Here is a 17,567-nt window from a genome sequence, read left to right on the forward strand (position 1 = left end):
ATTTTTTAAATGTCATTATGGACTCTTGGATACTTATTTTATTCTATACGCTATAACCCATAACTGTCATTATTGTGTTACTCAGCTTGTTCTGGATTTGGTCACTGGGAGCCCCTTCAAGTTGGTTATTGCATTCTTTTGACAAATATTAAACATTTTTTGAGCACTTTATTATTTTTTAGTACCACAAGATGTTCTAGATTCATCTTGTTCTTTCCCTGTCATGGCCCTTCAATCAGACATTCCTCTAAGGAGCCCTGGTTCCTTTTATTGGAGAATGATACTTAGAAACCAAGATCTGGAAGCTAGGTGTGCTCGTTACTAGTGGGATATCATTACCTCTAGGCTCCATTATCAGAGCTGGGAAATATACATACATCTATATCTCTTTATATATTATCTATTAAAAACCAAGAGTATATACTGATACCTCCATGGGTATACACATAGTATATACTGATATCTTCTCATCTAATGGCACAACATTCATTCTAGCCTTCCACCTTTCCTTATTTGTAACTTCCTTCCTCAACACTGAAAAACTTGGCTCTCATTATTCACAATATATTTACTTATTTGTTCAATCTTCACATATATATAAAAGAGTTTCAGAATTTCTAACCCATATACCTGTGAGAAATAGATTTGGTCATCAGAGAACAGACCCCTTAAGCAGCAATACCAACACAATGTGGTAGAAGTTGTGATTTTTCTTTTCCATCTTTAGCCTTTGTATTAGTCTGTTCTCATATTGCTATAGAGACTGGGTAATTTTTATAAAGAAAAGAGGTTTAATCAGCTCAAAGTTTTGCAGGCTGTGTAGGAAGCATAGTGGCTTCTGCTTCAGGGGAGGCCTCTGGAAGCTCACAATCATGGTGGAAGGCAAAGTTGGGGCTCGAATGTCACATGGCCAGAGCAGGAGCAAGAGAGAGCAAGGGGCGAGGTACTACACACTTTTTTTTTTTTTTTTGTTAAATGGAGCTCTGTTGCCAGGCTGGAGAGCAGTGGCATGATCTTGGCTCACTGCAACCTCCAAGTCCCTGGTTCAAGCAATTCTCCTGCCTCAGCTTTCCAAATAGCTGGGATTACAGGGACGTACCACCACACCCAGATAATTTTTGTATTTTTAGTAGAGACGGAGTTTCACCATGTTGGCCAGGATGGTCTCAGTCTCCTGACCTTGTGATCCGCCCACCTCAGCCACCCAAAGTGCTGGGATTACAGGTGCAAGCCACTGTGCCTGGCTGACATTGGGCTTTTATATCTTCATGCCCTTTCTCTCTCTCTCCCCTCTGCTTAAAATACCTCTCTCCACTTATTTATTTGACTGAATGCTTACTGACGATTCATGATAATCAGCAGAACCACCTCAAATTCTGTTCCAGAATAAATATAGACTCCTTCCTGGTAAAAATAAGCAAAGAGAGAAAAACCAATCATATGAAAACACAAAAAGATTCAGACTTTCAACAGAAAGGAACATGATAAGAGAAAATTAGTTTCCTTTGAAATGAAATTTCCACAAGAAGAAGAGGAAAAAAATTTTAAACATATTTCTCTTTTATGTTTTTAATAATATTTGGGAGGATATTGTAATTGCAAGTGTAGTGGATTAAGAAATTACAAACTGAAATTACAAAAAAATCATTAAGAAATTACAGACCGAAATTAGGAAACATTTTTAGCTTGCTAAATTTAAACCTCAGTGGAAACAATGAACAGAAGATTGGGAACCGAAGAAAGCTGAATGTGTGACCCAGAACACAAATTTGAAAATTTATCCTAGAATTCAGAAGAGAAAAGATGGTCTGTGGTAGCTAGACTATAGAAGTTTAATATGTGTATAACAGTAATTCCACAAGGAGAAAGAAGAGAAAATAAAATATATGGCAGAAGAAATTTTCTCTGAACTAAAGAAAGGTTTGCATCTCCTACTCAATATCTTAACTTTCCTGGTAAGATATAAATTACCAAAAATTGACCTGAGATATACCCTGACTGGACTAATAACCATGGAATTGTATAAATTATCAAACAACATCTCTCTTGAAAGTCCATGTCTTGGTAGTTACATAGGTGACTTCTATCAAATTTTAAAGGACAGAATTCTACCATGCTTTTAAAAAATACTACCATGAAAAATATAGTGTGCTAACCTTTCATGTAAAAAAGAAAGAGAAATAAGAAAATATGCGTGTATCTTGTCATGTGTAGAAAAACAAGTATAGGAAGGATAAACAAGAAACTGATGAGATTGGTTAGCTACAGTGGATAGGTAGGGATAGTCTGGAAAGAATGGGAGATTGGGGGTGAGGATAGAAGGGATGGGAGAAATGACAATTCTCTGAGTATGCTGTTTGTATAGTTCTTACTTTGAGGACCATGATAATGCCACACATATCCCCGTCTCACCCCAAAATAGTAAGTTTACATCAATCAGGATGTTATGGGAATCCAAAACTGAACATGAACAGTAACAAATTTTTTTTTTTTTTTTTTTTTGAGACGGAGTCTCGCTCTGTTGCCCAGGCTGGAGTGCAGTGGCCGGATCTCAGCTCACTGCAAGCTCCGCCTCCCAGGTCCACGCCATTCTCCTGCCTCAGCTTCTGGAGTAGCTGGGACTACAGGCACCTGCCACCATGCCCAGCTAGTTTTTTATATATATATTTTTTAGTAGAGACGGGGATTCACCATGTTAGCCAGGATGGTCTCGATCTCCTGACCTCGTGATCCGCCCGTCTCGGCCTCCCAAAGTGCTGGGATTACAGGCTTGAGCCACCGTGCCCAGCCAGTGGGAGGATTGTTTAAGCCCAGGAGTTTGAGACCTGCCTGGGCAACATAGCAAGACTCCATATCGACCAAATAATAATAATAATAACAATAATAATAATGATGATAATAATTAGCTAGGCATACCTGAGGCAGGAGGATGGCTTGAACCCAGGAGTTTGAGGCTGCAGTGAGCACTGATCATGCCACTGCACTGGGTGACAGGAAGACCAACGTGGATTTTCTTTTCTCACATATTTTATGTACTGGGATATAATTTACAAAGAGCAGAATATGTAACTTTTAAGTGAACATCTCACTAACATGTTCATATGCACACACCATTTAACCACCATCAAGATGAAAATACCACCCTAGAAAGTTCACTCATGTCCCCTTTCTGGTTAAATTGTTCCCTTCCCCCAAGATAACCATCATTCTGACTCATCACTGTAAGTTAGTTTACTGGTTCTTGAACTTCATATAAATGGAATCATGCACTATATTTTCTTTTGTGTCTGGCTTCTTTTGCTCAGCATAATTTTTGCGAGATCCACGTATGTTGACACATGCATCAGTCATTTATTTATTTATTTTTTTGCTACTGAGTAGCATTTCAGTGTATGAATATCCCACAATTTAACAAAAAATGCATTCTACTATTAATGACATTTGGGGTGTTTCCGGTTTGGGGCCATTATAAATAAAGTTGCTATAATCATTCATATATATGTTTCTGGGGGGATATATACATTCATTTATCTTGGATATATACCTAGGAGTGGCATTTCTGGGTCACAGGTAGATGTATATTTAACTTTATTAGATCCTGCCAATCAGTTTCCCAAACTTGTTGTGCCATGTTACACTCCTACAAGCAATGTATGAGTGTTTCGGTTGCTCCACATCCTCACCAACATTTGGTGTTTTCAGTATGAATTTTAGCTATTCTTATGACTATAAAGTGGCAACTCATGGTTTAAATTTGCATTTTTCCCAAAGACTCATCATGTTAGCACCTTTTCATGTGTTTATTGGCCATTCGCATATCTTTTCTTGTTGAAGTGTCTGTTCAAGTCTTTTGCCCATTTTAAAATTGGATTCTTTGTCTTTACTACTTTTGAGTTGTGGGAGTTCTTTATATATTCTGGCTATAAGTTACTAGACACCTTACTATCCATTGGTGATGTCAACTGAGATAGGGAAGGTGGGAGAAGGAGTTTGGGAGAAGATGAGGAATTTATTTTAGGGCATGGAGTAATTAAAATCTTTTGGATGGATTATCTAGACATGGATGTACAGAAAACACTTGGAATTACAGATCTAGAGCTCAAGAGAGAAGTCTGGGCGATACTTTGGGAGGGATCAGTATGATGGGAATGGATAAGATTGCCCAGGGAGAAGAGAAGTAGCCTCATCTGAAACCTCAAACATTGTAATGTTTAAGGGATGACGAAGAAATGAAGCCAGAAAAAGAAAACAGAAATCATGGTGAGAGGCAGAGGAGAAGCCAAAGAGGGGATTTTCGAGAAGGAGTGGTGCCAAATGCTGTAGTGAGGTAAGAAAATGAAACCATTGGAGTTGACATTTGGGGTTTCCCTGGTGGTCTCTGTTCAGAGAATTGAGGAATACATGTAAGATGAGGAAGTAGAGACAGGGTTAGACTCCTCTTTGAAAACGTTAGGCAGTGAAAGGAAGGAGAGTGATTTCAAAGAGCCATAGATTTTAAAACAAAGCAACAAAGGAGTTGTAGAAAGAGGTACATAATCAGATGCTTAATGAGTGACAGAGGTACCTTTCAGAGTCTTTCAAGCAGCTTTGGGGAGGTGGGAAATGGAGGATGGATAGGTGTCAGGTGCTGATCAGATCTGACAGAACTCAGTGTTGACGGGGTGGCATAACATGAGGCTCCATATCTGGGTCACAGCTGCAGGTGGAGAGGAGAATGCCTACTTCTGAGGGGATGTAGGATGGGAGCAAGTTAGCTTCCTGGGATGCTCAGCGCCCTGGGAGTAAGCACCAATGAACCTCTCTTTTGCAGTTTTCCTCCATTTTCAGAAGCCAGGCATCCCATAATTTCTCTGACAGATTATTTGCCTTTCCAAGTGCTCTCCTAATCCAACATTTCCATCTGGCACACACTGTGTCATTCTTGCTCCTGAATTCCTGATTCCAGAGCAGTTCTGCCATTTTCTTCCTTTGCACGGTGTGTACCTTCAGTCTTCTCCTCTTCCTCCAATGTCCATGTTTTTGTGGTGGAAAAGGTGGGGACAGGGGAGACAGGACACTAGAATCCTTATCAAGTCCTCTCTCAGTCCTTGGTGTCTCTGGTTCCTTCTCTGTGAAAGGGTGACGTGTTAGGTAGGGGTGGGGGATGAGGTAGGAGACGGGGTCTGAGTTCCTTCCCACTTCTAACGATGGCTGGAACCAGGCCTCTGTGTTCAACCAAGGGTACTTTCTGTTTCTGTCCATTTGGGGAAGTTGCTTTTTCTTGGTATTTCGGGAGTCAGGAAAACAAAAGTCATTGGTGTTCATATTTCTCAAAGCCTCAGGTAGGGTTGCGGCTTTTGGCCAACAATAACGTATGACCATGACCTTGTGGCCCAGTTTGCACGCCTCTAACAGATATTACGACACAGAGTTCCATTCAATAGTGGAAGTGGAGATTTCGGTGTTGCCCTTTGTTAACCCTCAAATGAAGTGCTACTCTTCCATTGCTAGGGCTGTCCAAGCAGTAGCCAACCTTCTTATCCCTATTTTGTAAACGAGGGAAAGGAGGCATAGGAAGCGCAGAGTCTTGTGGGATTCCCTGAGGAGTCCTTCCAACTCTTGGTAGAGCATCATCTGCAACGTCGTCTGGGAAAGAAAAAGGGGAGGCAAGAAGAGGGCCTTGACCCAGGAGGCAGGAACTCCGGCACACCCCCACTCCCTTCCCCAGGGGCTGGGGAAACCACTCAGGTGACAGTAGCCCTGGTGCCGGCCAGGGAGGGCAGGAAGTCCAGCCAGAGGCTGGAGCAGCAGTGCTGAACTCCAAGACTGGCTGGTATTTCTATGAAGGTTCCTGCAGGAGGATGCGGGTCAAGGTGCTCGTCTGCACAGCAGGAATGCAGGCATTTTAAGGGTTAATGGCACTCAAAGAAAATGGAAGTAGGGGCCGGGCGCGGTGGCCCACGCCTGTAATCCCAGAACTTTGGGAGGCCGAGGCGGGCAGATCACGAGGTCAAGAGATTGACACCATACTGGCCAACATGGTGACACCTCGTCTCTAGTAAAAACACAAAAAATTGGGCGTGGTGGCGCGCGCCTGTAATCCCAGCTGCTCAGGAGGCTGAGGCAGGAGCATTGCTTGAACCCGGGAGGCGGAGGTTGCGGTGAGCCAAGATCGTGCCACTGCACTCCAGCCTGGGCGACAGAGCGAGACTCCGTCTCAAAAAAAAAAAAAAAAAAAAAAGAAAAGAGAAAGAAAAAAAAAAGAAAATAGAAGTAGGAAGAGGAAGTGGGTCGTAGTGAGAGAAGGAAGCAGCTCGTCGGAACTTCCTCTTTCTGGTCTTTCCCTGAAGCCCCCACCCAGACCTGCACACGGCTCCGCTCAGCCCTCCTGCCCGGCCAAAGCCGCGCTTCTGACGCGGGGGCCTAACCTCCCCTTACTCCTAGGGGGTCTCTGGTGCTCTGCGCTGGCGCCACGGCCGTGCACCGGCCAGGGTCTGCTTCCGAGGGCTGGCGGGTCAGAGCCAGGGCTGCTTCTCAGACGCTCTGCGGACTCACTGGCGTGACCCAGAGGATGCGGAGGCCGGGCGCGCACCTGACTGACAGGGCCCCGCCACCAGGTGGCTGGAGAGGCCGGCTCGGCGGTCAGCCCCGCCCACCAGGCCCCGCCCCCTGACAGGCCCCGCCCCGCCCACCGCCCTCCGGAGGAGCCCAGGCTGGGCAGATGCTGCGGCTCGCCGCGCGGCTCCAGCTGGGGCGCGGTGGTCCCGACGGTCACCCGAATCGTAGGGAGTCGCCGCTGGAGAGGGGCTCGGCGCCCGGCAGGGACTGCAGGTGTGTGACTGGGCAGCCAGGGTGGGTGCGGAGAGCACGCGTGGGAACTCCAGGCAGACCTGGAGCAAGCTGGGGACAGTCGGGGAGAGTGGGCTCCGCGAGCAGCCGCCGCAGCCCGGGGGCTGGACAGATCCTGCTGTCTTCCGGCCCCGTGGGCCGGGCCCACCGTGGGGGCAGCAGGTCTGCAAACCTGCACTCCAGATAACCACAGAGACTTAAGGGGCGGCGTAGGAACCACTCATCGTTATCCGGGTAACCTCTGCTGGGCGCCTCTGTGCAGCTGTGTCCTCAGCCTCCTCCCTCCACCACAGGTCGCCCTGTGTCGTGGGGTCAGGGACCCTGTCCACCCCGGCGGGGAACTGTCCGTGAGCGTGGGCATCAGGGCTCCTGTGCCGTCAGAACCTGGGAGTCATGCAAATGCCCGCGTAAGGCGCCCTCCGTCGAGCCTCACTCAGCCTGCTAGTTAGCCCGCGTTGGCCCCAGACGCGGCTGCTGTCCTAGGGAACTGCACGCTTTCTGCTCTCAGAGGTTCTGTGTTTACACACTGGGCATCCCCGCGTGACTGTGTGTGTGTGTGCGTGCACGCGCGTGGGCGCGTGCTGGCCCATCCCGGCCTGGGGTAAATACACAAAAAGTTCAGGTCAGTAAGAGGAAGGAGATTGTTCAGAAGGAAAAGGAAGGCGAGATTAAAGCAGCAGGATGTGGTATAAAGCGAGTTAACAAGACTCCGAGTAGAGAGGAGGAGTGGGTTTAGCCAGAAAAGTAGGCCAAGCCTGCCTCCAAAGTCCTCTCTGGACTGACACCCTCTTTTCCTTCCGTGTCTTCTCATCCACCCCACACTTTCCTTCCCGCCCTCAGGACCACCTGTAAGGCACTGGCTCCCAGAGCTGACTGCAGGTTGGGCTCTCTTGGAACCAGTCCTACAACATGGCTTTCCAGGGATGGGATCTGGAATCTGTATTTTTCAAAAATTTTAATGAGCTCCTTAAGTGATGATGCTGAAGCCATTGCTTGGGAACCATGCATGATGTGGAAAAGAGATCCAAGTTCCAACCAGATCCAGCTGTGTGACCTGCAGCATCACACTGTCCCCCAACCCAGCCTCAGTCTCCTTATCTGTAAAATGGGCTCTCATATTGACCCATAGAGCTGTGTGGAATTATTATTATTATTATTATTATTATTGACATAGGGTCTTGCTCTGTCACTCAGGCTGGAGTGCAGTGGCATGATCATGGCTCACTGCAGCCTTAAACTCCCAGGCTCAAGCAATCCTCCACCTCCGCCTCCCAAGTAGCTGGGATTACAGGTCAGCACCACCATGCCCAGCTAATTTTTGTATTTTTTTGTGGAGGCAGGGTTTTGCCATGTTGCTCAGGCCGGTTTCAAATTCCTTAAGCTCAAGCAATCTGTCTACCTTAGCCTTCCAAAGTGCTGGGATTAATTATAGGCATGAGCCTCTGTGCCCGGCCCAGTGTGGAAAATTAAGTGAGGTGTACATGATGAGAATGGCTGCATGTGGGAGATACTCTGTGGATGTTTGTAGAACGCTGGATTCCATGTTTCCTCGGTGTGGCTGCAGTGGTGTGGGTCTTCACCAGGGGATCCATGGAAGACAAAGAAGACAGTTTTGGATGGTGGAGCTGTCTTCCTGCTTCAGGGCTCCCTCCCCTGCTTTTTGAAGCCTCACAAGCCAGGACTGTGGGGGCAGGAAGGCTTGGGGTCTTTGTGTGCTGAGCCTCACTGGGGTTTTAAGAACCTCCCTCCTTTCATTTCTAGCTTAGGAAAGGGATGATTCATTATCTTCCCTCCTCAGGCTGCAGTAGAAGCAGACAGTCTCTGCCTCCCTGCTTGCCTTTCCTCCCTCCTGTTCACTGTTTATTGTTGCCCTCAAGAATAACAGGTTGCCCAGCTACTTGGGAAGCTTAAGTGGGAGGATTGCTTGAGCCCTGGAGTTCGGCTGCAGTGAGCTATGATTGCTTCACTGCACTATAGCCTGGAAGACACAGAGAGACCCTGTCTCAAACAAACAGACAAACAAAATAAACAAACAAAAAACAAGCAAACAAAAAAAGAAGAATAGGTTGGAGCTAACTGGTGGCACTGGGTGACAAGAGCATTTGGGGTTGATGTTGGCATGAGGATGAGAAGGCCGGGGTGCAAGCTGCTCCATACCCCTGTGTTAGTCATCCATCAGGGGCCTGCTGGCTGAGGAGTGGGAGAGGAGGAGAGCCAGGAGCCTTTTTGCCTGGGTAGCCTAGAGTTTGGAAGCCCCAGCTCGGGTTCCGCTGAGCACTCAAGCTATGCTGACTTGGCCTTTCTTCAAAGACGCTCATCCCAAGGGACTGAGCTGGCTGGCCCCATGGGACCTCTGAGAACCAGAACACCTGTTTGGCCTCAGCTGGTGAGCTAAAAGCCTGAACCAATGTATTAAGAAAGAAAGCTGGCCAGGCGTCATGGTTCATGCCTGTAATCCCAGCACTTTGGGAAGCCAAGGCTTTGAGGCTTGGAGTTCAAGGCTGCAGTGAGCTATGATCGTGTCACTGCATTCCAGCCTGGGGGACAGAGTGAGACCCTGTCTTTAAAAAAAACAAAAACACTTTGGGAGGCCGAGGCGGGCAGATCACGAAGTCAGGAGATCGAGACCATCCTGGCTAACACGGTGAAACCCCGTCTCTACTAAAAAAAAAATACAAAAAACTAGCGGGGCGAGGTGGCGGGTGCCTGTAGTCCCAGCTGCTCGGGAGGCTGAGGCAGGAGAATGGCGTGAACCCGGGAGGCGGAGCTTGCAGTGAGCTGAGATCGGGCCACTGCACTCCAGCCCAGGCCACAGAGCGAGACTCCATCTCAAAAAAAAATAAATAAATAAAATAAAATTTAAAAAACAGAGAAAGCTCCTGGAAGAACAAGATAGAGTGATCCTTAGCAAGTCAAGGGAGAGATGTTTAATTTGATTTTTGAGCCTGATATAAGTGGGGTGGGAGGAGAGAAAGGAAAGAGTACATCTGACTTCTGCCCAAAGGGAAGATGATACCTCCCATAGCAAACATGTATTACATAGTAGGATATTTCATCCATTTGAAGATGTACATATTTTCACATTTTGGCAACACTGAAATCAAGGTGCATGTTACAGTTTACGGCATCTTCCAATTATAATAGGCAACACTATTTCTTTCTTATTGCCACACAAAATAATGGTGCATCTTACAATTGATGGCATCTTAGATTCTGTTAAATACAATGTATTTTTTACAGATTTGGGGGTATGTGTTAGCGATACACAGGTTCACATAGAATTATGTTGTTCTCATAGCTTTCATACGTTAATTTTTCTAGTAGCTCTCCACTCAAAGTATCAGAACTTTTCAATGTATTCTGTTTTAAAATACATCTTTGTAAAAGTATGTTGCTTTCATTTGTAAATGTGGCTCGTCGGATATGATTGAATAATTTCTTGAAATTTTCATCAAATGGTTCTGGACTGCCATTCTCTTTTGTACCCTGTGTCTTTTTGTACATTCGTGCTTCTTTCTCTTTCATCCTTCTCCTCGTCCTTTTCTCCTTTGGCTATGACTTCATGGTGTTGGGTACTGTGCTAAGTGTGTCATGTTCTTTCACCTTCACAGTCACACTCTGAGGTAGCTACAATTATTGCCCCCATTTCACCTATGAGAAAACCGAGGACCAAGGCCACACATGTAGGAGGTGCCAGAGCTGGGCTGACTCTAGCGTCTGCTCTTAACCAGAGTTGGCCAAGCCTAAGTGATGGCTTAGGTGTTCCTGTGGGTGTCAAGCACATACCCTATACAACACAATTTTGGGGGCATGAATTGTGGCCACCAGGTGCTTTTGTTTGTTTGCTTACTTCTAGGATAGTAGCTAGATTTTGGATAGTTGAGGTTATTGGTTAAGTGACTTCCAAATAAGTGAGTCACAGCTATAACAAGTTACACCCGAAAGGGGGTTGGAGGCTGATGCATGGGAAGAAATGGATGACTTTCATGGCACAGAGAAGATCCTGGGTCCTTCTTGAGTCTTCTGTGTCTATCCAGTGGTGTGTTAGACTTCGGGTCCTAGAGTTTGGCATCCATGGGAGACTGCTGCTTCCAAGGGAGCTTCTCTCATGCTGCCATGATGATGTAAGATAACACATCTGCGTGAGTCACTTTTCTTTTTTATTTCTTTATTATTATTATTTTTAGACAGAGTTTTGCTCTTGTCACCCAGGCTGGCGTACAGTGGCGCAATCTCGGCTCACCACAACCTCCGCCTCCTGGGTTCAAGCGATTCTCCTGCCGCAGCCTCCCGAGTAGCTGGAGTTACGGGCGCCCGCCACCATGCCCGGCTAATTTTTGTATTTTTGGTAGAGATGGGGTTTTGCCATGTTGGCCAGGCTGGTCTCGAACTCCTGACCTCAGGTGATCTGCCCGCCTTTGCCTCCCAAAGTGCTGGGATTACAGGCATGAGCCACCACACCCAGCCTGCGTGTGTCACTTTTCAGCTGAAAATGCTGCAGAGCTGCATGACTTTCCAGAGATGGTCCCCACCCACCACCCATCCCAGGTCCGCCCCTCCTGCTTCCTCTCCCGTAGCCTGAGCAGATCTCTGCACCTTTGTGTGTGCTGTTGCTTCTCCCCAGATTGCCCTTCCCCGCCTCTGCCTGCCTGGTGAACTGCCAGTTCCTCCTACAAGCTCAGTTCAAGCCTCATCTTCTGATGCTCTTCCTTTGCCCCTCAGCACTAACCATCCCTTCCTTCATTGTGCTTTCTATGTTTTCGCACCATAGCGCTGACCGCCCAGGCCTACAGGGCGACCAGTGACCCGTTACAGCTATGGCCTGCTCACCCTAGCCCCCTGATGTTCAGCATGGCATCAAGCTGTCATCCTGAAACTCCCTGGGATCTCATAGGCAAGGCGCCCAGGCACAGCAACGGCAGAAGTTGCCAGATCACAGGATGGGGTGGGGGGCTGGGGCTGGGGCCCGGAGGGAGTGGTGTGCTTTTCATTTTCATGTCCTCGGGAGTCTTGTTGTTGTTGACCTAGGCAAATGAGCTTGTGTGGTTTCCTTGTTAGGGGGCAGGGCTGGGGTGTGAGGGCTGAAGGTGGCCCTTCCTTGTTAGGGGGCAGGGCTGGGGTGTGAGGGCTGAAGGTGGCCTCACGTGGAGTCAGGGGGCCCAGTTTCTGCCTGGCTCCCCTACTGCTAGCCACGTGATCTTTGCTAAGTCCACCTACCTCTCTGCGTATCCGTTTCCTCATCTGTAGGATGGAAATCTGGCACTCAATACTTTATGTGGCCCCTGCCTAATCGCTAACATTTCACTTGTTCATTCAACACTTCTGCATGGAGCACACCTTCTGTGTGCCAGGCGTGTGCCAGGCTTTGAGGACGTTGAGCAAGACAGGCAGTGTTCCTGCCCCGTGGAACTCACAGTCTCATGGACAAGATATGCAACACACATATTGTTTAATTACAATTGTGAGAAGTGTGGGATACTCTGAGATTATGGAACGGGAACTCAATATAGTTGAGGGGTTAAGGAAAGGTTTCTCTGAAGAAGTCACATTTGAGTTGAGACTGGAAAGATATAAAATAAAAGAAAATAACAATAATGCCTACCATTTAGCAAATACTTGCTAAGGGCTCTTTGGGTGCATTATCTCCGGCATTCTTTTCAACACCTGGTGTGTGGGGTATGTGGGCTCCCTCTCCGGTAAGGATCAGGTGATAGCACTACTGGCAAGCACCCTTCTCGGTTTCTGACACAGACCAGGGACTCATCCCCACCTTCCTCACCCCTCCTGGTATTCCAAGGTCCAGCTTATGGATGCTGAGGTCATAAATACTAATGTGCAGCCTCTCTTCTCCTTTCCACTGACACAGATAGCGTGTCCTGCTCAGGAGCCCTCTGCATTTGTGCATCTCCGTCAACAGCTCAGGGAGTTGAGTCCCCATCCACAGAAAACTCCATCGTGTTGTTTGCCAGGCCTTGGTTCTGTCCCTCTTAGGAGCCACTGTTCTGGGAGGGTTCAGAAACTCTGATCCGGATGGTCTGTCTCATCTAGGAAGTCCCTTGTCCAGCTCCCATATCCTTCTTCCACGAAAGCTGTCTCCCCAGAACCATGAAGTCTGTGCAGATGTATCACTGGGTTTTTGGTCTGAGTATTTGTTCCTGCATGGCTTGGTGGTTTGGCTCTTGTCAGGCAAATCTCCATACAGCCACTTCCACTCAACCTGGCCGAGCCAGCCAGCCTCCTGGGGGAGGGTTCTGCAACAACCAGATCGCATCTACACTGACAGCTCTTTGAGGGGAGTCTCAAACTCTCTCTAGATAGTGGGCCCCTTTGAAAAACTGATGAAAGCAATAGATCATCTCCTCTCTCATCACCCATAAACACATATGTACATGAGAATGCATTTGTGTGTGTGCACACACACACACAGTCTCTCTCTCTCAAAGTTTTGCATAAAATTCTAAGGTCTTCTTGGATCTCTGCAGTTCACCGAGGGACCCAGGTTAATAACCCCTGTTCTAGAAAGCTGACTTTCTCTATGCTGATTTCTTTGGATTATCCCCAGCACAGCTCCCTGTGGGAGGAAGCTGTTGTCAGAAGCAAGCTGGGGATGGTGATGAATAATGAAAACTGTATAGAGGACTCCGGTAGCGACTCACTGGTGAGAACCCAGAAGTGGCATGCTGGGGGCCGGCTCCTGACTGTACACTGGGCCACCGCTCTGTTGTTGGATTTCTCACCAAGTTTTGAATTCAGCCCATTTCCAAGATGATTAAAGAGTGAGAGAGAAGGCCGGGCGTGGTGGCTCACACCTGTAATCCCAGCACTTTCTGTGACCGAGGCGGGTGGATCACCTGAGGTCAGGAGTTCGAGACCAGCCTGACCAACATGGAGAAACCTTGTCTCTACTAAAAATACAAAAATTAGGCCAGGCGTGGTGGCTTATGCCTGTAATACCAGCACTTTGGGAGGCCGAGGCAGGTGGATCATGAGGTCAGGAGATCGAGACCATCCTGGTTAACATGGTGAAACCCTGTCTCTACTAAAAATACAAAAAAGTAGCCGGGCATGGTGGTGGGCGCCTGTAGTCCCACCTACTCCGGAGGCTGAGGCAGGAGAATGGCGTGAACCCGTGAGGTGGAGCTTGCAGTGAACCGAGATTGCACCCCTGCACTCCAAACTGGGTGACAGAGTGAGACTCCATCTCAAAAAAAAAAAAAAAAAAAAAATTAGCCAGGCATGGTGGCATGTGCCTGTAATCCCAGCTACTTGGGAGGCTGAGGCAGGAAAATCATTTGAACCCGGGAGGCGGAGGCTGCGGTGAGCCAAGATTGCACCATTGCACTCCAGTCTAAGCAACAAGAGGGAAACTTCATCTCAGAACAATGGTAACAAAAAAAAAACAAAACAAACAAACAAAAAAAACAGAGAGAAAGAGAGAGAAAGAGAGAAAGAAAAGGTGTCTGTGGCCATACATGTGAATATAAACAGTCTAGAGATCAGAGAGGCAGGCATGGCTGTTTCTTTGCCACAAAAGTCTGCAACCTCCCGAGTTCCCAGGGACTGGCATGAGCTTGGGGCTTTATTTCTCTGATGTGGTCATAGTTCTTTAGAACCAGTGCCTTGATGTAAAGGGCCATGTGTGAAGGATGTTTTCTTCAATTCCTCCTTTCTAAGGATTTTTAAAAGCATGAATGGTTGTTACTTTTGTCCAATACTTTTTTAAAGCATCTACAAGGAAACTCTTGTATTCTTTCACCTTGTGATAGATTTATGTGACACATTAGGTCATGAACTTCCACATATTGAACCCTCTGCATTTCTGGAATAAACTCGATTGGGTCAAAGTACTTTATTCTTTCAATACTGTGCTAGGTTTGATTTGCTGTGATTTTCTTTAGGATTTTTTTTTTTTTTTTGAGACCGTCTCACTCTGGAGTGCAGATGTGCAAACCTCCACCTGCCAGGTTCAAACAATTCTCGTGCCTCAACCTCTGAGTAGCTGGGATTACAGCCATCCACTACCACACCCAGCTAATTTTTGTATTTTTAGTAGAGACGGGGATTCACCATGTTGGCCAGGCTGCTCTTGAACTCCTGGCCTCAGGTGATCCACCCGCCTTGGCCTCCCAAACAAAGTGCTGGGATTATAGGAGTGAGCCACCGCATCCCGCCTTTCTTTAGGATTTTTGCATTAAATGAATTTGGCCTCCATTTTCCTTTTCTGTGCTGCTGTTGTCGGTTTTTGATATGCTGACTTTGCAAACAACTTTGGAAGCATGTCACCTTCTCCCGTGCCCTGTGACAGCTTCTGGAGTGGGGAATGAGTGCTCCTTGGAAGCTGGGAGAACGGCTCCGGTCTTGAGGTCTTCCACTGTGGGATTCTTGGCTTCCCACTCCCCAAGCTTCCTTCTCTTCTCTCTTCCTCAATCCTCCCAGGTACACACCTGTAAACCTCAGTGCTCCCAGGCTCATGCCCGAGAGCCATCTTTGATTCTTGGCTTCTGATGTTCAGCCACTAGGTCCCACGGGTGCTTACTTTATATGCCTTTCAGCTTACAAGAATGCCTATTTCTACACTGAACTGGGCAGATCCACCTTGAGTGCATTCCAGGTGCTGCATTTGGAGGATGCTGATCAACAACTTCATACTCAGAGAAAGGTGGCCAAGATGGTGATGACAGAACATGAAGTAATTAAGAAGTGGAGAGGTTTTTCTCCAAGAAGAGAAGACAGAGGAGAAATAGTATCTGTCTTCAGATGTTTGATGAGCAGTGTCCTTTGAAAAAGGTGAAGACACCTCAACTGGGGGTCATTCTCCAGGATGGAAAAGGGATGATGGAAGGAAAATTGTAAGAAAATAGACTCCAGCTCACTAGAAGGAAGATCTTAGAGAAATTCAGAGCAGACCAACAATGGAATGGGAGGCTTTGTGGTGGTGAGTTTCCCGTTGGGGAAAGTATGCAGGGAAAATACGTGTTATATATTATAGAAATGAGAGCCGTGAGAAAGGAGACCAATATAGCTCATTTTTAAAGAGGCTGTAGTTCTCTAAATCATGGTGGCCATGTCTGACTGGTTGTGTAAACACTGGTTGTTCTGAGAACATAATTCGAGTTTAAGTAGTTCAGTGACCTTGAATAAACATGTCCCATAGCTGGGCAGTTTGCTCAGAAATCCCACAGCCCTGCTTCACAGCCCATTCCCCAGAGCAGAAGCACCTTGGCTGTTAGAAAACCATAGCCATTCATGGACACTGTGATCCTCGCCCACATCCTCTGCTGGGAGCACAGCTTTTTCTTGGAGTCTCTTGTTCTTGGCTCCTTCAGATACCTGGTAAAATAAACTAATTGAACCCAATTTCAAAATCGCCTTCCTCTGTGAGTGTCCCAGATAAGATCATGGGGCCAACGTATCTCACCTCCAGTTTGAGCTGGGAATTAATGTCCTCTTGTTCTTGGGGTTTTCAAGTCAACGTTTCATAGGTCTTTGCACTGTGCATTCACTTCTGTACCATGTTGAGGGTTTCATTTTGAGAAAACAAAAAGCTCTGCGTTCTCTTTGGCCTGTTATTGTGCTTAAGAGAACACAGGGGGCTGTGATGTGATGTACGGGCTACAGGATGGGAATAGAAGATCTAATCTCTAGTCCTGGTCCCTAATTACCTCCTCATCTTGCTCAGTCTGTTTCCTCCTGGACCAATTGGACTCTATGATTCTGACCTCCTGTGAGTTTTCAAAGCCTGCCCTCCAAGAGTTGTATTGTGGGAGCTGCTCTGATGGGCTGAGCAGAGAGGGGACCTGCTCCTTCCCTCATGGTGCCACCTTACGACAGGACTCCCAGTGACTATGAGTCCCTCTTCAGACCCCAATGGCAGAAACCCACCCTCCAGCCCATGATCCTGCTGGAAGGCTTTCTTTCAGGTCACTGGTGGTTCTGGAATGGAAAGTTCCAATAGTCTCTTCCCAAACCGCATCTTTTTTTTTTTTTTTTTTTTTTTTTTTTTAAGTTTCCATAAAGTCTGATGCCCAGCACATTTTTTTTTTTTTTTTTTTTTGAGACAGAGTCTTGCTCTGTCACCCAGGCTGGAGTGCAGTGGCGCGATCTCGGCTCACTGCAAGCTCCGCCTCCCGGGTTCACGCCACTCTCCTGCCTCAGCCTCCCGAGAAGCTGGGACTACAGGCGCTCGCCACCACGCCCGGCTAATTTTTTTGTATATTTAGTAGAGATGGGGTTTCACCGTGTTCGCCAAGATGGTCTCGATCTCCTGACCTCGTGATCCGCCCACCTCGGCCTCCCAAAGTGCTGGGATTACAGGCATGAGCCACCACGCCCGGCCACTTTTTTTTTTTTTTTTTGAGACAGGGTCTCATTCTGTCACCCAGGCTGGAGTACAGTGGCACGATCACAGCTCACTGTAGCGTCAACCTCCCCAGGCTCAGATGATCCTCCTGCCTCAGCCTCCTTAGTAGCTGGGACTACAAGTGCATGCCACCATGCCTAGCTAATTTTTTGTGTTTTTTATAGAGACAGGGTCTCACTATTTTGCCAAGGTCGTTCTCAAAGTCCTGGGCTCACGCCATCCACCTGCTTTGGCCTCCAAGTACATGCTGGTTATTTTCACTTGATGCCCTATTTCAACTTAAGCAATGTCCAGAGCCCAACTCTGCATCTACAAAGCAGGCTTCCTCTGCAGACTTCCCCATTTCTGTCTCTGCTGAAACCAGACTCCCAGCCTTGAA

General features: G+C 47.2%; 2 protein-coding genes across 5 annotated transcripts in view; one reads left to right on the forward strand and one right to left on the reverse strand.

The window, feature by feature from the left end:
• Window positions 1-3,983: 3,983 nt before the first annotated feature.
• The window catches only part of LOC117068030, a 29,323-nt gene continuing 15,739 nt past the window's right edge, over window positions 3,984-17,567 (reverse strand). The window contains exons 3-5 of the mRNA XM_033185290.1: window positions 9,122-9,227; window positions 6,418-7,047; window positions 3,984-5,625 (exon numbers count right to left, since the gene is read on the reverse strand). Of these exons, the coding sequence (XP_033041181.1) occupies window positions 5,417-5,625; window positions 6,418-7,047; window positions 9,122-9,227 (945 nt within the window). The 3' untranslated portion in view covers window positions 3,984-5,416. The remainder of the gene's footprint in view (window positions 5,626-6,417; window positions 7,048-9,121; window positions 9,228-17,567) is intronic.
• PIK3R5 (phosphoinositide-3-kinase regulatory subunit 5) overlaps window positions 6,677-17,567 on the forward strand; it is an 88,383-nt gene continuing 77,492 nt past the window's right edge. For all 4 annotated transcript variants that reach the window (XM_033184576.1, XM_033184574.1, XM_033184578.1 and 1 more), the window contains exon 1: window positions 6,677-6,810. The gene's annotated coding sequence lies outside the window, so the exon portion shown is untranslated. The remainder of the gene's footprint in view (window positions 6,811-17,567) is intronic.

The sequence above is a fragment of the Trachypithecus francoisi genome, unplaced genomic scaffold, assembly GCF_009764315.1.
Source record: "Trachypithecus francoisi isolate TF-2019V2 unplaced genomic scaffold, Tfra_2.0 Lachesis_group20, whole genome shotgun sequence".
NCBI lineage: Eukaryota > Metazoa > Chordata > Mammalia > Primates > Cercopithecidae > Trachypithecus > Trachypithecus francoisi.